The sequence below is a fragment of the Pinus tabuliformis genome, chromosome X (assembly GCF_031772625.1).
Source record: "Pinus tabuliformis cultivar Carrire ecotype Pingquan chromosome X, CPIR1, whole genome shotgun sequence".
Classification (NCBI taxonomy): domain Eukaryota; kingdom Viridiplantae; phylum Streptophyta; class Pinopsida; order Pinales; family Pinaceae; genus Pinus; species Pinus tabuliformis.
Genome location: NC_142308.1, coordinates 1,133,027,294 through 1,133,047,243, shown reverse-complemented (window position 1 = coordinate 1,133,047,243; position 19,950 = coordinate 1,133,027,294). Strand labels below are relative to the sequence as shown.

The 19,950-nt window shown below is 40.5% G+C and overlaps 1 protein-coding gene across 1 annotated transcript in view; it reads right to left on the bottom strand.

Annotated features, from left to right (window-relative positions):
* Nucleotides 1-17,804, bottom strand: part of CYP71 (cyclophilin71) — a 405,299-nt gene extending 387,495 nt beyond the window's left edge. Inside the window, exon 1 of the mRNA XM_089447133.1 lies at nt 17,548-17,804. Within this exon, the coding sequence (XP_089303259.1) occupies nt 17,548-17,678 (131 nt within the window). The 5' untranslated portion in view covers nt 17,679-17,804. The remainder of the gene's footprint in view (nt 1-17,547) is intronic.
* Nucleotides 17,805-19,950: the final 2,146 nt, after the last annotated feature.

Here is a 19,950-nt window from a genome sequence, read left to right as displayed (position 1 = left end):
ACATGCCTCTGAACTGTGTTACAATGAGGCTCGAAGGCCTATTTATTGTTGAGAAACAATGTAAAACCCTTCACATCCCAAAACCTAACCCTAGAAGATGAAACGCCAAATTGTGGGCCCCGTTTGGGTAAATTGGTATATCAATTTCCCAGGGTCATAACTTTGACATACGATCTCCATTTGACGCTTACAATAGCTCGTTAGAAATATCTATCCAAGCATTACAACTTTGGGAAGGGCAATATGATCCATGGACCCATGTTGCCCCCAGATTTCCCAAAAAATGTCGTTTAGGGCCTCAAAACGGCTCCGGAAGTTCAGGACCCGAAAAACTGCTAAAAATAGTAAACTGTGCTACAATTTATGAAACTGAAAAAACTGAAAGAGACAGTTGTGGGGGTCCAAATGGGATAGGTGGGTGGCCACCAACATCCACCTGGATCATTCCTCCCCCCTTAAGAAGCAATGGTCCCCATTGCGTTGAGTTCCTCCCTGAGATGAGGAAGCTTCTGCTGAGCTGGGTCTCTGGTGAGCTGTTCTGCAATCTCTGATGTGTCCAGAAATGGTGGGAAGCATGGTCGACGACGGTCCACATTGAACACTCGGTGCAAGAGAAGGAATGGAGGAATGTTGTGCTTCAAAGCATTGTTGCCCGTAGCCTTGGTACTGGTGTAAGGACCATGTCGAAGTGGTCTGAGTTTCTGATGGGTTCTGGTAAGGCGTTCTCTCTGCAGATGTAACCAAACTTTGTCGCCCACCTGAAACTTGTGTGGTACCCCTGTGGGTGAGGAGAAGTTGTTCCTGTGTTCTGTCATGACCGTATCCCTTTGTTGTTGCTACTATGTGAAGGAACTCTTTGCGAGGGTCATGGATGTAGCAATGATCTTCCCCTTACTTAGGGAGCGAACCAGACAGAAAATGAATTTCCTAGTCTGCGAGATGAGCTTGCTGCCTTTCTTAGCAGTGATCAAAGAGGTGACGGTATGTGGGGCTACCTCCAGTATCCTGTATAATGAATCACCCAAAGAAATGATGACAGCGCAATGCCTTGACTCATACACAGCATGTCGCCTCCACAAGTATGGTTGGCCTAATAGTACATCACAAACATCGAGAGATGTAACATCACACAATACCTCGTCTGTGAAGGGCTTGATGTTGTATGGAAGGCGGCACTACTAGTGAACTTTGAGATCTCGTCCTTCATGAAGCCACCCGATACTGTACGGTTGTGGGTGTGGTGTAGTCGGTAGACCCAACCGCTTCACAACCTCTGCTGAAATAAGGTTCTTTTGGCTACCACTGTCGACAATGAATTGTAGCGGCAAACCCTTCACCCACATCTGTGAGTGGAAAAGACGTTCCCCCTCCTCTGGATCTTTGGGTTCATTCTTCTGGATCTTGGCGGTGGCAATAATAGCGCTGGGCTCCGCATTAATGATCTGCTTCCCTTTGCTATTCCCCTTGTCGGGTTCTAGCTCAGGGTCGGAACATGCATCTGATTCGGAAGCCTTCAACTCGGCCACCAGCGACTACTTGGTCCGACACTCACTTGTGTTATGAGTGGGACTCTTGTGGAACTCACACCACTTTCCTGTGTCCTTCTTCAGCTTCGTGGTGTTGTTCTTTTCTTGCGGCTTCAACGGGTTGTCTTGGGTCACCCCACCTTGGCTTTGTCCTTTGGGCTTCGGATTTACAGATCCAAAGTCTCGCTTCTTCTGTTTGAACTTTTTCTCGATTTTGACAGCGTATCGGTACACCGTGCCGAGCAAGGAGATGTTCAAGAACTCCATATTTTCCTGGATGTATCTGTGTAGGCAGCCGCGGTATTTGAGTACCAAATGCAACTCAAAGTCCTTAATACCCAATTGTGTGCGAAGGTTATGAAAAATGTTTGTGAACTCCAGCACATCTTGGTCCCACCCCTGCCGCAATGTGGTCCATTTGATGTATTTGTCTTCATAGCTTTTGAAAGGGTAGTACTGCTCCTTGACGGCATCCCGAAATGAATCCCAAGTGGGTGTGGCTGAAAATAGTGACCCTGTGCTTTCATCCTTCTGCTCGCAGTAGGTTTCCCACCAGTCCTTGACGTGGGGGGCTGCTTTGAGAAGAGCGAAAACAATCTTTTCCCGACTCGAAAATTCATGAACAGAAAAATACCCATCTAGCAGATTTAACCATTTATCTACAGCGTCTGCGTCTATTTGACTCTCGAAGATGGGGATTTCAAAATTAACTTGTACCTTAAACGGTGTGGCATTTCCAGAGTTTGGAAGCCGATGCGTCGTCTCTGGGTAGCCGCTGAAGGATCTATGCAAAGTTGTCCATCATCGCGTTCCTTTGTCGCTCAAGGGCTTCTTCGAGCAAGATTTCGATAGGGTCTCCTGCTCCCTAGTCTTTCTTTTCATCCGCCATGGGAGGCCGTCGGGATTTGCGAGGCTGGTCTTGCAAAGGTTCGACCAGTTCAAGCCCTAACTCCTTATATCCCGACCTCGTTGGGGACATGCAAAGAAAAACAGAGAAAAAGTAGACCACTCTGATACCACTGAATCGGATTTAAACAGGAACGCAACAAATTACAGAGATAACCATAAACACAGAGATGCAGTGGAAGTAATACTTCATTTCATTAATGTAAAATACTGAAATATGCTACAAACAGAGTTGGAAATAAACCAGCTAGGGCGATGGTAGCTTATCTCTAAGAAGAGATGTGGTGGCTACATGCCTCTGAACTGTGTTACAATGAGGCTTGAAGGCCTATTTATTGTTGAGAAACAATGTAAAACCCTTCACATCCCAAAACCTAACCCTAGAAGATGAAACGCCAGATTGTGGGCCCCGTTTGGGTAAATTGGTACATCAATTTCCCGGGGTCGTAACTTTGGCATACGATCTTTGTTTGACACGTACAATAGCTCGTTAGAAAGATCTATCCGAGCATTACAACTTTGGGAAGGGCAACATGGTTGCCCCCAAATTTCCTAAAAAACGTCATTTAGGACCTCAAAACGGCTCCGGAAGTTCAAGACCCGAAAAAACTACTAAAAATAGTAAACTGTGCTACAATTTAGGAAACTAAAAAAACTGAAAGAGACAGTTGTGGGGGTCCAAATGGGATAGGTGGGTGGCCACCAACATCCACCTGGATCACCAGGGCAGGGCATGGTGTGTAGGTGTAGAAATCTATGGTTGAAAATCTCCCTAATGAAGAGTGCTAAGCATCATTGATCTTTGTACCTGGATAAGGTAGAGAGGGAGCCTCTTGAATCCCAATATGGATAGTGATAGCATCCTCTGATCTCATAGTATAGGGGACACCTAAAACTAATATGCCCCTTTCTCTAGCTCCTGTAAGTGACACAGTTGGCAGATCCCATCCTGTCGTGATATATGGTGGTCTTTCTCTATTCGGAGTCTATGAAAAACCAACACGAAATTGTCCCAGCAGGATCTGAAGCGAATGCATCCAATTTCAATGTGTGTAAGGGGGGTGGACTATGATGCGATCTTGTAGCTCCAAAAAGTGCTCTAGGTAGAAGGGCGAGCCCAAGCTCACTGCAGGTGAGGTCCAAGTGACCTAAATGTACAATCTGTAGATATCCTCTCTAATGGCTTGGTTCAGTACCTGTCGAGTCGGTAAGAGATGGCTTGGCACATCAAGAGAGAAAGTGAATGGGGAAGCCGCTTTGGGGAGATAGCCAACGACTGGAGAAGTCAAGAAGCCTATGACAACCAACCCTGAGCCAGTCCTGACAAGGGGGGATTTGAGGCAAGAGCCTTCGATGAGCAAAGAGTAAGATAGGGATAACTCTCTCATAGTGTCCCAGTCTCTAAAAGACCAACTCTATGAAGGAAAAAGATCAAACAAAAAATGATCTCGAGGCGAAATGGGTGGACACCAAACTCCGCCTAAATAATGGGTTGTGGAACTATCCGCTTACAGCAGATGATGCATTTGAAAAGTAGGGTCTGGTCTCTCTCCAGGTTGGCCCAATTTGTCTGCAACAAGCTCAGTCCCCAGACTTCGGAGCCGTAAAGAACTATGAGTCTATTAATTGCCTCAATGAGGTGCAGTTTGGATGAGATGTCTTGAAGCTGACTCTAAAAACATTGTCTCTCAATGAGAACTAGGGAACCATATATTTTATTGAGTTGAGGTTGGGGTGCCTGTCGCATACCAAAATGAGGTCATATGAACTATACTAGCAAGTAGGTGTAAGTGGTGGTGATCTCAATCTTAATGCCCCGATAGTAGAAATGCAAGTCTGTAAGAGATTTCTTCAATGCATTAAAGACCAGAACCTTGGTTTTACCTAGGTTGACCGTCAACTATTGAAGATCACAAAAGTTGGACAATATATCGATTTGTCTTTGTAATCCCTCAAGAGAAGAAGCCAACAAGACCAAGCCATCAGCGAAAAGGAGCAAAATTTGTACCTAGTGTAGAAGACAACCATCCCCCTCCTGGGTATGCTCATGTAGGAAAGACTCCAACTCATCAATATAAATCCCGAAGAGGTTTGGCAAGAGGAGGCAACCCTTTTTAACTCTAATAGTACTCAGGATGAAATCGGAAAGGCCATTTGCCATATTGAGTTGTTCCAAAACTAACTCATACAGTCTCATATTGGTTGCCAGGAGAGTCCCAGATATGCCAATGTTGCAGAGCCTTTCGAACAAGGTCTTCCTCGAAGTGTCAAATGTTTTCCAAAAATCTATAAAACAACTGTAGACCTTACAAGAGAGATGACAAGCCTCCTTAGTAATGGCTCAGAGAGTGAAGATGTGATCAATTGTCTAGTAGTTTGGTCGAAAACCTGCTTATCCTCGAGCCCTAAGATGACAACTCTCCCATTTCTTGAAGAGCCACTGGTATAAGACTATGGCATAAATCTTGGAGAATGTATGATCCACCGTGATAGTTCAATAGTTGTTCAAATCATAACTACTCCTTGATTTGTGGATTGGGTGAATAATGTGTCTTGTCCAGGAGGAACAGAAGCTTGAACATACGACATGGTTAAATAAATCTGCAATATAGGACTCAAGCGATGGGATGTCACGTTTTAGGAATTTGGTTTGAAGCCCTTCCTCATTGGTTGCTCTATTAGTTTCATAGCTCTGACAGCTCTCCTAATGTCCCTCTCAGAAAAGAGGTGGCATACAGAGGGGAGGAGGGGATGCGAATAATAAGTTGTCCAAGAATGTCATAGAGAGAGGTTGTGTGGGAGAACAGGGACTGGGAATCGAGGTCAAACAAGATGGTGTGGTTTTTAGGAAAAAGAGCAAGCCATAATGCTTTCAGGGAGTGGCGAAGGGCCTCACGAAGTTCCCTTCTCCTCTAGGACAGAAAAGTTCTCTTTTTACAGCGCAAGACTTGACAATAAGTTTTGCAGAGGCGAGGGGAAGAAGATGGGTCATGCTTGAGGGCGAGACAAAGCTATTTATGAAGGGATTTGCATTCATTGTTGAACCAGCAGTTCATGGGATAGGATCCATAGGGGGTTTATGGTCGTGTTGATGAGTATAGTGAGGGTTAGGAGTCCAAGGCTACCTCCACAAGGGCAATGAGAAGTATATCATATTTGTCTATGGTTGTGTTCAGTGGCTTGAACTGGGAAATAGACGGGAACAATTCCTTGAAGCGGTTGGCATAGGAGTATGCGTAATCTCTATCAAAAAGAAAGGTAGTATGGGGGGTTGGCGAGATGGACTGGAGGGTGGGCGGAGAGGAGGAGGTAGAGAGGGAAAGGGAGAAGGTGCGGAGGGCATGGTCTGCCAAGGGATGGTGAGAGACTGATAGGTGTTGGATATGTGGGAGAATGTCTTGGTTGACTAAGACATAATCAACAACACTAGCCCCCTACTATGGGGGAAACAAGTAAAGTCACCACAACCCGAAAAGCAAGGAACCCCATTCATGATCAAGAGACCATGGGATTTGCCTACGTGCAAGAGATGTCTCCCGTATCCTATGAGGGGTCCATCACTATCTTGTGAACTCCTAAGAAGACATGTAGATTCTAGTTCCAACTCTTGGAGACAAAGTGTGTCCTGTGCTCTGTTGTGTAGGGAAACCTACAGGTTTCTAGTGTAGTGTTGACAAAATTGGCATTCAAATATCTTCTCGAAAACAATGGCAAAAAAAATCAAGAAAATTCAGCAAAAATTAGGAAAAATCAAGAAAAAATCACAACTTTTTCAGGCCAAAAAATCAACTAGCCAAAAATATCAATTTTTCGGCACATCACCGAAAAATTGGCAGTGAACTTCAGAGAGTATTACATTTTTGTTGAGAACATGTAATGGAGTCAATCCTCAACATCAGGTTTTATTGTCAGTGCTTGCAATGCTCGGATTTTGGACACATGTTCTTGTTAATTTTTGAATGATTTCTTCCTTTGTGTTATCGTACTTTCAACCATACAGAGGTCGTATGTCATCCAAATTTATTATCATGTATTATATTATTGTCATGTAGATGAGCCATATTTGAGATGCCACACATTATTGTTGTAATGTTGCCATGTGTACCACTATCGATTCAATTCATGGATCATTGTTGTATATCTAGGTTTTTGTCATATTGAGGTCACAATCATATTTCTTGCTTCACAAAGGTGTCATTTCAGAGTCTTATTCTTTGTAATGCCTCAGAGAAGAATGAGTATTATGGAGGAAACTTTAATGTTGGAGAAGCTTCATATGAATTTCTTTGTATAGATTTCGGACCTTCCTTCTTTGAGTTGTTATTATAACCTTGGATCATAGTGTAATAGAAGTGTGGACTTGCGTTATAATGGTAGAGAGATATTCTAGAACTTTCATCAATTCATACTTATTAATCTCAGAAAACTCGCATCAAGAAAATATGCCACAAAATGGATTGTCAACTCTCTACCTTAATTGTCAATAAATTTGGATTCATAGATGCCTTTCTACAGAACTTCGGGTAGCTTGTAGATAGCAGAACATGTATGTCTTCGCATGTTACTCACATTTCATAAGGGAGGTGACTTTCATAACTTACCAAAAGATGTATCTCTCTTTGCAGTCAATAACTCAGATTACCATTATGCCTTTGTATTACAGTCATATTTAAGAAGATTTGGATTATAGTTACACTTTCACAAAACCTCGCATCAAGTCAGGAGAGCCTCCACAGTAGCTCGGATTAATAGGTTACTTGCATCCACTCAGAAGCTTGCATTAGACCTTTATAGAACCTCGAATTTCTTAAAGCTAATATGACTTCATATGCCATAAATATGCGTCTTGAATAAGAGAAGTCTCGGTCAGAGATACCAGATAATAGACTTGGGTGGAATTCGAATACATAAATAGGATTGATGTCTTCAGATTACAACTCTAAGATTGGATAATCATCTCAGGGCCTTCTTCTTGCTTTTGATAAAAGGATTTTAAGTAGGACTGTAGTAGAGGAGTGCTAACACTAAATTATCTTCCTCCTAACCTTAGCTCTAATACCATGTTGAGAAATCAATGTAAATAGAGATTAGGGTTTTGATTCCTCTCTTCTTGATAATTACTTGTGAGTATGTGTTGGCCTTTAATTCTTTATTATTATTTCTTCTTTCATCAAGCAATTACCAATTCAAAGTGTGTGAAGATCACAAGAACAAGAGACACAAGATATAGGCTCTCAGCTAGGGCAAAACCCCTCTCTAGGGGAAAACCCAAAAACTCTTCTCTATATAGAACCAAGTCAAAATGAGACAACCAAGACTCAAAAACAAGACCAAGAAACTTCCACCAAACACCAAGTCAACTCTCCAAAATATCTTCTCCAAAATAGTTAAGTCAACGAAGGTCGTGTCTTCTCCCTGCAACCTTCAAAATTTCGACTTCTAACTTCAGCCTTTGCAATTTCGGACTATAGCAATGACAGAAAACCCTAGAAGACTCGCACTGTGAGTTGTATTAGGTCAAAAATCAGATTTTTGCTTCTTTGATTGGATTCTCTTCCTTCTTCTTGAGTTTGCTTTTCCTTCTCTTGTTTTTGGTTGCAGATCGAACTTGTTTATTGATTGATACCAAATAGGTCGAATAGCCTTCTTATTTATATCCTCTTTAGGTGTCGAATGGGACTCTTCTAGGCCAACTTTGTTGGGAGAGTCGACATGGTGTTGGGACTCTCAAAATGACACTTTTACATTGAATTTAAGACTTATTTCTTGATACAAAGTGCCCACAAGGGTCTTATACATATGACAAATATCTAATTGACTCTATAAACCCTAAAGCATGAAGAACATGCTTGACCTAATTGACAAAATAAAATATAGAGCATGAAGCCCATGCTTTTCAAAATTATATTTTTCTCTTTCTTTTGATTTTACAATGAATATGAGTGCAACAAAAATTATGAAGACCTAGCATAGTTACATTTTCCAACACTATGTAAGCTAGAAAAGTCAAAACTGCCTTCATTGTTCTTTCGATGTAGGCAGCAGAATCCCCTGGATGGCTTGAAGGCAATAGATGACAGCCAAAATATCAACTTCATGACATTACTCTTTGCGGAAGCTACTAACTCTGCAGCCTACATCGAAGGAACAATGAAATTTAATGATTTAGAACCATGCACATGTGAACTCGGGCTGTTATAAATATTGAAGATGATCTATAGCGTGGCATCGTCTTGGGATTCAAACCTCTATGAAAACCTCTGAAGCATGTCACCTTTTGAGGGAACCTCTGAAGCATAGCATGTCCCTGGATTTGAACCCACATACAAGGTAACCTCAAATCCTATTGGAGGGCCGATTGAAGGTCTTGACCATTCATTTGAACTCAGATGCTGATTATCCAAGGATATTGGAGGGTCGTTGAACCACCTATTGTGATCGACATAAGGAAAGTTGAACAGTGCAAGGGTTCCATTGCTATAATCACTCCACATTGTTGAGATTAGCTCAGACAACTGTCTTCCACATTGGCTTGGTGTCTATCATGTGGGAGAATGTTCAAAAAGTGGTCTCTAGAAGATTAACTTTACAAGTCATAAAGGTAATGTGACTTTTATGCATTATTTAATAATTAATATAACTTAAATGATTTAAATTGTGATAATAAGGGATTAAATCACAACCGTAGATCTTTTTTGCCAAGGATTTAATCTGAGCCATTAGATCTTAGGTTTAAGTTTCAACCATTATAATGAGACATAAAAAGGAGATTCTAAAAAAGGCACATCTAATTTTTATTATTTTTGCTCATTCTTAAGAAGAGACAGAAAGGAAGAAGTGCTGAAGGAAAAGGAGGAGCAGCAAGAAAAGGCACGAGTTCCAAGAGAATTGGCATGCAAACCAAGGAGAATATTCCAGCATTCATTGCACAAAAATCAAGGCATCAGTGCACAGATTTCGAGGCTGAATCATTTCACAGAAATCTAGGCATCACTACACAGCTTTCAAGGGCATTTATTGCTGCCAGTTCAGATCATACAGGCCCATACAAGAAATCAGACACAGATTTCGAGAAGTCTGGCACATAAATTGAGGTGGTGAAAGGGCACAGTTTTCGAGATAAGTATTGTATTTATTGCTGGGAAAAGTTTGCTGTAAACTCATTTTTCTGTGAGCTTATAATAAAATTTACTCTCTCTACTGGTTTTCCTTTCGGGGTCTCCAAGGGCATTGCCCAAAAATTTGAGTGTCCTTTATGTGATTGATTTTCTAAGTTTCCTCTCAATATTTGAAGTAAATGATTCAATATTTTAATGTGTTTCCAATTATAAGTTTAGAAGAATATGCATTTATGAATGAGCACTAAGCTGAGAAAGTTTATTGAAATTGAAAACCGTTGATTAGGTTAAAGAAAAAAATTTACATGGTATAAGAGCACATGATACTAGAAGGGGAAACCAAATAGGAAAGACACTAGGGTTTGCAAGAGAGTTGCAGATTGCTCACCAAGAAAAGGGTTGAACCTTGTTATCAGTTGAGTAGGTCATATGGCTATAGCTTTGAGGTTTGAGGATAGATTGGAGGGAGTAGGAAATTTCAGCCCATGGATAATAGTATTGATTTTGGAGGAATATGAGTTGCGGAACATAGTTGAGAAACCTATCACAATTCCCACAGATGCAACATTTTTGGCTGAATATAACAAAAAGAATGTTAAATCCAAAAGGATTATCCTTGATGCCATTAAATACCATGTGATTCCTCATGTTACAGGTAAGAATAATGCATATGAGATGTGGGATTCTTTATGCAAGTTATACCAGAGCTCAAACCAAAACAGAAAAATGGTGTTAAAAGATAAGTAAAGGAACACCAAGATGACTAAATCTGATACAGCTACATCATACCTTACCAGAGTGTCACAAATGCGTGATGAGTTGGGTGTTATTAGTGAGAAGGTGGAGGAATCAAAGTTGGTTATGACATCCTTGAATGATTTTTCTAAACCATGGGATAGCTTTGTGCATGAGATTTTTGGCAGGGAGAACATGCCCAATTGGGAGAGACTTTGGGGCGATTTCTTGCAAGAGGACCTTAGACTTGGTTCAGGCCATACAAGTCAGCAGCAAGGGAATGATGAGGAAAATGTTGCTCTTTCAACAAATGGCAAGAAAATGTCAAAGAAAGGTCCTAAAGGTGGGGACAAGTCAAAGGGTGAATAGAAAAAGGACATGAGCAAAGTCAAGTGCTTTGCATGTCATAAGTTTGGGCACTATGCAGGTCAATGTCCTAACAAGAAGAAGAAGAAATAGGTTGTAGCTTCAGCTGAAGTGGATGAGTTTTCCACTCAGTTTGAGAGAGAATTTTCTTTGCTGATTTCCACGAGTGTAACATCTACTAGTGTTTGGTATATAGATAGTGGGACCTCCAACCATATGACAAGTCTGCGTGAACACTTTACAAATCTTGCAGAGGGTGGTGTGGATCTTGAGGAAGTGCTTGGAAACGACACCAAGATCAAGGCAGTTGGGCGTGGGACGGTATCCTTTCAGAGGGAGTTTTGGCTGCCCATGGTAGTGAGGGATGTATTGTATGTTCCTAGGTTGATGAAGAACTTGATATCAGTTTCTACCATAGAGGACAAGGGGTATGAGGTGGTGTTCCAAGATGGACAGGTACTCATTCATCCTAAGGGATCTAGTGTCACAACAACAAAAATGATTGGGATCAAACAAGAGAAACTATACAAGTTCATGTTTCAATCAGATCATGCCTTGGCACACAGCATCAGCAGCAGTGATTTATGTGAGTTATGGCATAGGAGGATGGCCCATTTGCACCATGGGGCTCTTATCGTGGTGCGGAAGATTGTTATAGGATTACCAGAGTTTTGTATAAAGCATCAGGATGTGCGCACAGGGTGTGCACTTGGAAAATACACCAAGACTGTTTTTCCAAGCAATGAAGCAAAGCAACAAGGATTCTAGATTTGGTACACTCAGATGTATGTGGTCCAATGTCATCAGTCTCTTTGAGTGGGTATGAGTATTATGTTACCTTTATAGATGACTTCTCCAAGAAGACCTGGATTTACTTCATGAAGACCAAGAGTCGGGTCTTCAATCGATTCCAAGAGTTCAAAGCTCAAGTGGAGAACCAGACAGGGAGGAAAAGCAGGGTCTTGAGGTCAAACAATGGGGGTGAGTATACCTCCAATGACTTCAAGCATTTTTGTGCGCAGTAGGGCATTAAAAGAGAGTTGACAATTTCGTACAACCCGCAACAGAATGGGGTTTCTGAGAGGAAGAACAGGGCCATTGTTGGGGTAGCAAGAGCCATGTTACATGATCAGGGTCTACCATTTTTCCTTTGGGTTGAGGCATGCAACACAATTGTTTATATTCAAAACAGAAGTCCTCATAAGGTGTTGGGGAGTAAAACTTCCGAAGAGGCTTTTATGAGGAAGAACCTGATGTTGGGCACTAGAGGATTTTTGGGTGCTTGACTTACATTTCCCTTCAAAGAAGACAAAGCTAGAGCCCACAGCAAAAAAGGGAATTCAAATTGGGTAAAGTGAGACTTTAAAGGCAAACCATGTATACATTCCTACATTGAAGAAAACATTGGTTAGGCGGGATGCGAGATTTGCGGAGGATTGAGCCTTTAGGAAGTCATATGATGATATGAGTCAAAAAAGGGGGAGTAGTAGGCTCCTAAGTCTCAGGTGGATATACCACAAGTTACAGGGTCACAGAGTACAAGTTCACAGGTTTCAAGAGTTACAGTTCACAGGCCACTAGTGCACAATCTTCGAGTACATGACCTTCAAATGAGAAGGATAAGCAAGACGATTCCGCTCCACACAATGTTACTTCAAGGAAGAGGACGCCAAGATGGCTTTAGCAAATTTTGAAGGAAGCCCGGGAATCTGTGGAGAGTCCCAAGACAGTTGTTAGGGAGAGTAAGGCATCAAAGAGGTTTTTGTAGCTATATAGTAGTGGATCAGTAGGTCCGGAGGGATGCCTTGGTGGAAGAGTACAATTCCATCATGAAGAATGGTGGTGGGAGGTTGTACCAAGACCTAAGGGGAAGTTAGTGGTGACTTTCAGGTGGCTCTCCAAAATCAAGTATGTTTTGGATGGCAGCATTGAGAAGTACAAAGCACGATTTACGGCACGTGGATTTGCACAAATAGAGGGAGTGGTCTATGAGGAGACCTTTGCACTAGTTGCAAGATAAACTTCGATCAATGCAAACATTTCCATTGCAGAGAGATGGGATGAAGGATAAATCAAATGGATGTAAAGACAACTTTTCTAAATGGAATTATACAAGAGGAAGTATACATCGAGCAACCATAAGCCTTAGAGGTGCATGAGGGAGAGTCTCATGTGTGCAAGCTAAAAAAGGCCTTATATGGGCTGAAGCAAGCTCTCGGAACTTGGTACTCGAGGATTGGTACCTACTTGCAGCAGATGGGTTTTGAGAAGAGTAAGGCGGATCCCAACCTATACTACATAGTGGTTGGTGGAGATCCTCTTATTCTCGTGTTATATGTGGATGATCTCTTTATTACAAGGTCAAAGAGGCTCATAGCTAGTTGCAAGCAAGATCTTACTTCAGAGTTTGAGATTAGAGATATTGGATTGATGCATTATTTTTGGGGATTAGAGTTTTGGCAAAAACCAGGACATATTGTTTTGGGACCGGGGACGTATGCAACTGACACATTCAAGAGATTTCCAATGGAGGATTGCATGCCTATGTCAACACCAATGATCACCAACTGGAAGAAGATAAGTGCTTCTGAGGGTGAGTTGGTGATCCCACCTTATATCACTGGCTAATAGGATCAATAACGTACCTGGTCAACACCAAGCCAGATTTGTGTTTTGTTGTCAACACTCTCAGTCAGTATATGGTTGAGCCGAGGAGAGTGCATTGGGTGGCAACAAAACATGTGCTCAAGTACCTACGAGGTACAGTGGATTTTGGATAGGACTACAGGCAAGGGGATGGAACCAATTTCATTGGTTACACAAACTCAAATTGGGCAAGCCATGTAGTGGATAGAAAAAGCACTTCAATGTGTTGTTTCAGCAGTTGTGTCATGGCTCAGCAGGAAACAAAAGTCAATGGCACTAAGTTCTGCAGAGGTGGCGCATATGGCAGCCAGTCAAGCGAGTTGTGAGGCCATATGGCTTCGCAAGTTATTGTTTGGGCTATCTGGTCAGCAGTTGCAACCTACAGTTATTTACTGCAACAATCAAAGTTGTATTAAACTCTCAGAAAATCCAATATTTCATAGCAAGTCAAAATATATGGGGATCAAATACCACTTCATCTGAGATTATGTACAAAGAGAAACAGTTGAGCTTCAATATATATCCACAGATGAGCAAGTTGCGGACATTCTCACCAAAATCATTGATGAAAGGCAAGTTTCTGTTTTTCAGACAAGTTGGGAGTGGTGAAGAACCCTCTCCTCGCTAAGAGGGAGTGTCAAGATTAGCTCGGACAAGTGTCTTCCACATTGGCTTGGTATCTTCCATGTGGGAGAATGTTCAAAATGTGGTCTCTAGAACATTAACTTTATAAGTTTTAAATTTAAAGTGACTTTTATATATTATTTAATATTTAATGTGACCTAAATGATTTAAGTTGTAATAATGAGAGATCAAATCACAACCCTAGATCTTATTGGCCAAGGATTAATTTGAGCCATTAGTTATTAGGTTTAAGTTACAACGGTTATAATGAGACATAAAAGGGGTTTCTAAGGAAAGGTGCATTTAATTTTTATTATTTTCGCTCATTCTTGAGGAGAGAGAGTAAAGAAGAAGCAATGAAGGAAAAGGAGAAGGAGCAGCAATAAGAGGCACAAGTTCCAAGAGATTTGGCACACAGACCAACGAGAATATCCCAACATTCAATGCACAGAAATCGAGGCATCACTGCACAGATTTTGAGGCTGAATCATTGCACAAAAATCAAGATGCCTTTCACAGATTTGAGACTGAGATTGCACAGAAATCAAGGCATCACTGCACAGATTTCGAGGACATTTATTGCTGCCAATTCAGACCATCCATGCCCATACAGGAAATCAGGCACAGATTTCAAGAAGTCTGGCACAAGAATCAAGGTGGTCAAAGGGCACAGTTTTCAAGATAAGTACTGTATTTATTGCTGGAAAAGTTTGCTGTCAACTCATTTTTCTGTGGGCCTATAGTAAAATTTACTCTCTCTACTGGTTTTCACTTAGTGGTTTTTCCAAGGGCATTGCCCAAAAAATTCTGTCTTTTATGTGATTGACTTTCTAAGTTTCCTCTCATTGTTTGAAGTAAATGATTCAATGTGTTTTGATTTATAAGTTCAGATAAATATGCATTTATGAATGAGCATTAAACTGTAAAAAACTTATTGAAATTGAAAACTGGTGATTGGGTCAAAGAAAAAATTTTACACACATCAATGGCACAAATGGCAGATCACTTTTGAAAGCAATTTGAGCAGTTCAGCCCATTGACATCGGATAAATGGAAAATGGTATCTGATTCGAAGGGGGTAGATATTTAGGTTTACAGTTGTTTTTGATATTTTCTTTACATTTCCACAACAATTTGTCTTTGGATTGTACAAATGGAAATGCCATTACAAAAATACTCTGATTTCAATTTCCACACCTAGAAAGTAAAAATCCAAATGCAACCAATGAACAAATCATTGTGGGGAATAGTAAAAGGGATTGAGCAAGCACCAACAGATCCATTAAATTACTGGAACCAAAAATCAATATGATAAAGACAAAGCCACCATTGGCCTTGCTCTCGCAGACTTAGAGTTACATCATGTATATGAAGCAATCATGGGAGATATGAAATTTGTCGAATGCATTGTTTGGAGCATAAGTGGTGATGCAGAGTTTTCTCTGAAGCTACAATTTTTCAATTTTAAGATGCCGGCTGATATCACCATGTCTAGTCACATAAACAATCTAAGGTATATTCTCAAACAACTTGCGGAGTTCAAGGCTGTGATAGATGAAGCGGACACCAAATTTGTTCTGTTAAATAGTCAACCTTCTAAATACAACAGCATTATTTGTGAGCCAATGCAAGACATCCCGAAGGGACATTAGATGGCATTTGACTCAAGAAACAGTCATAACAAATCAACTAAAGACAAGAGGGAGATAGAATGTTACTACTGTGGAAAAATGGGTCATATAACAATTAATTGTAAAATCTGTACCAAAGATCCTCTCAAAGGGAAGCTTAAAGAATCAGCAAATACAGCTCTTACTGAAGATCCATCGGATATAGACAATGGAGAAGACTTTGCTAAAGAGTTCACATTTTAAGAAGGCCCACACTTTGAAAACAACAAGGGATGCAGTGGAAGACAGATAGTTGTTTAAAAGTCAAGACCCTGGTGGATCCGAGAAATTATACCTCAGTGGGGTTATGAGACATTGTCCAATAGTTCAAGGGAGATCCAATATCTAAAAGTTCGGCATCATACCTTTACAAGGGTTATTAGACATTTCAAGTGTTAATGACTTCCAATGATGCCATAAAACTTGGATCATAGCTAAGAGACTATACCTTTTGGTGGAATAGAGAGCATCTGGAAGGAGTCTTACTAGTCCAAGTATCGTTTCCAAAGACAAAGCCTCTGAAGAATATCTAGTTATATTTTTGGTTGTGTCAATGTGTGTTTGCTTTCACTGAGTTTTGTTTTTGTAGTAATAGCACTAAGAGGGGGTGTTAAGTTGTCAAGTTACTTATGTTATTATTGAATGATGGTTGAGACAGTAACTCAACCTCCTCCTCTCAAATAAGTAGTTAGTTCTTATAACCATTTGCAATCTCTATAAAAGAGACATATGCTGTTGCAATGATGAACTGAAGCTAATCTTGAATATCTTCTTCAAATTCCTCTTGTTCATTCTTCATTGTGATTATTATTGTTCATCCGGTCTTATTCTAAAAGTTGGGGATTATATTTCTGAGTAAATTAAGCGGTATTTAATAGGAAAGAGGTGAAAAAAGAAGTCAATCAACTTTGTGATAATGGATAAAACTTTAAAAGTAAAAACTTTGCTATAATAAAATTAAAATGTAGACAGGAAATAGGTCTATTTAAATCATTATTGAAGCATGAGAATATTCGGTATGGGTAGGCCTGTTTGCCTTGACATGGAGGGGCGAGACGTAACATGTATATATCTAGGGTTCAGCTACATCCACGAGGATGAGTGAGAGAGGACACAATGGTTCCAATGTTTCATAGTCTTCGACCGCCAGGTGAAGGGTGCTTAACCAAGTAATTACAACACAGGTTTCATAGTCTTCGATAGCTAGGTAAATGGTGCTTAACCAAGTGATTACCAACACAGTGTTAAGTTATAACGTATTTCGTATCTGAATGGAAAGATGTGAAGTCATTCTAATAATGACACCTTTCTGGTTACACAATTAAAATTAGTAGCGTGATTTTTTGGTTATAAGGTCTACGTTGACCAGCAGCCCATCCTAAATTATGGCTTGCAGTTTGCTGTTATCAAAAAACTCATTTGGGCATCTACCACATTGTCAATGATCCAGGTAGGATTCAGAAGGGTGAGGATTCAGAAGGGTGAGGGGAGTATTAATCTGTAACAAAATCCCAACATAAATATACGATTAGAGGAAGCTAACTTGCACGTGGATAACAACCAGAAGGCATTACACTGAAACCGCCAGCTATATTAGTATTAAAGTGAGAGAGGGTGAACCACTAGTTAATTGCAGGTGATTTCTATAGAATGGTCCTTATACCAATTAAATATCATGTGCAATCATTCCTCAATACCATCTGGCAGTGAATACAACTCGATAAACTTCATATATAGAGAGAGAGAGAGATAGCATGAAACCTAATGTCTAGTCATTCCATATTTTGGCATACATAAAAAGGGACAATGTTCATTAATGTGGAGTTGGCAGGCCTAAATCCCTGAGTAGACAGGTCCTCTAACATGTACTGTTCAAGGCTCGACGGGTTTGAACACGGGAGTAAAGAAGAAAAAATTTACAGCAAATCCAAAAGCGAGAAGCAAGAAGAAATTTACATGTGAGCAGAAGGCAGAGAGTCAAGATAGGCCTGCTCGAACTGGAGAGGACGCTTGGGCCGGGCGGGAGCAGAGGCAAGGGCGGCCCCCGGCCCTATCATTCCTTCTTCTTCTTCTCGTCCTCCTTCCATCTCCTCTCCCCTGTCGTTCAAACACTTTCTTTCAAATATTCGAAGGATGCGTGGGATGACTTTAGTCTTGCAGACAGCCGAAGCAGTTGTGTTCGGGTCCGGTGGGCAAATACTTCACTAATATTGGTCTTTTTAATTATAGTTCATGTCATTTTACGAAAAAACGGTGTCGATGTTGTAATTAAGCGGCATTTAATTACGGTGGGCAAATGTTTCACTAATATTGGTCTTTTTAATTATAGTTCATCTCATTTTACGAGAAAGAATGGCCATAGTCTAACTAGCTGGAAGAATTGTCCGGAAAGTGGAAATTCTCATCATATTTAGAGAAAATTTGGCAAGGATTTTTGTAAATCCAAGTTATAATTGTTAAACTTCAAAATTTTAAGTCTTTTAAACGCTTTTGATGGTGTTGAATCCATTTCCACCATCAAAAACACAATTCAAACACTCCTCTACAAGATTTTTTGAATTTTTTTTCCCTGGATTGCAGCCACTTTTGGTCGTCCGGGCAATTACTCCACCTCCATAGATGACTCCAAAACAATGGTGTCGATGATGTATTTATGCGGCATTTAATTGAAAATATATATATAATAGATTAAAAATATATATTTTTAACATGTTGCTAATGGTCAAAGACATAAAGATATTTGGTAAGAGTATATTTCTTATAAAAGTAAGTCATTTTAAGTGGTTATCTGATGGGGTGATTTATCGAACTTACATCACCGGAAAAAACTCATGTTTCAGCGCTTTGGCAGCAAGCCTCTTGTTACGATAATGAATGGCATGCGTGAGGTTTGTATGGCTAAGATGGAGGCGGCCTTTGGAGAGGGAGCCATGGCCTCCACTTGGCTTAACATACAATAAGCGTGGCTTAAAACAGGGTCATGTAATGGCTCTGTATGGTTGAGGTTTCGTCATATTAACTGCACGAGGGTGGGAGAGCAGATATTTGAGATTATCAAGGATATTTGACATTCTAAATGATCAGTCAGTTCAGGTATGGAGCTGCTAGCATATGGTGGATTGGATGTGGCTATGAATTTCTCTGACAGACAATCGAGGTTCATTTATAACCTCACCTTAATACAAGTTCTTGGGATGGCGGAGCCCTAGAGGAAGCATTACACTTAGCGTTTATCTTACGTACTGCATCGACCAAGGTTCTCGTCACGTAAACATTGTTGCATGTTTGTAGCTGTTTATACCAATTTGGTTATTGTTTTAGGGTGGAGAACATCACTTGCCTTTCACACATGGTACTTTTTGGAGCTTCATCTTATTTTAGGTATTACTTTCTCCCCTGATAGTTTCAGTCTTAAGAGAAGATTCCCCGCACTGTTGTTTTCATGCCAAAATTTCTGAAGATCATGCCAGTTTAAGTTTTATCGTTGGTTATCAATATATCTCTTTTATTGTCATCTTATAGCAAGAAGTCTGATTGTGAGTGTTAGGTGGTTACGTATAGGGCGCCAATGCTTCTTGTGTGTTTCTTGCATAATATAGTGTATGGGCCTTCATTCGAACTCGTTGTTGTACTCCCCACTGCAGAACTTCAATCCCTTGAACCCTCTAGAATTTCATTTAGTTGCCATGTTTTAGTCTGTGGAGTCTAGTATAGTGTGTCCTTTTCCATTTGGTTATAATTTCATTCACCTTCAAGTTTTCCATGGGATATTTCTAATGTCAAAAGTTAACATACCGACCTCTTATGTCTTATCGAAATACAAGGATTTCAATCAATCTACGACTTTGGTTGACAAAGGTTTTAGTGTCTATTTGGGTCAGGGACCATTAGTCAAAAATTTCAAGTTTATTGTCTTCTTGCATTCGACATCTTGGGTTTTAAACAGCCTACCCTATCTTGTCCTTTGTTATAGTTAGTTCGGTTGGTCGCTCCAAACTTTTCTGTCTAGTTCATTTGTAGGTATTGGATTCTTATGGCCCCTCGCCAAATATTGCTTAGTCGCAAAGGAGTTGCTCTAGGGGCGTCTTCTTCTAGACATTGTTGGTTATTTTAGTGGGAGTCTATTGTGAAATTCCTTTGTTCCTATGGAAGTGAGAAAGGAAATATGCACTCTGAAAGCTAAGGAGTTTGGAGATCAGGTGTATCACTCAAATTCTAAAGTTTGTAGTGGTACTACCAAATGGGTGCCATACCCACGTAAATTGAGGAAGAGAAGATTATATTTTATGCACTCTATATCAATACACAGACAGATGGACTCTTCTTCACATGGTGCTCCATGATAAACAGGTAGATAAT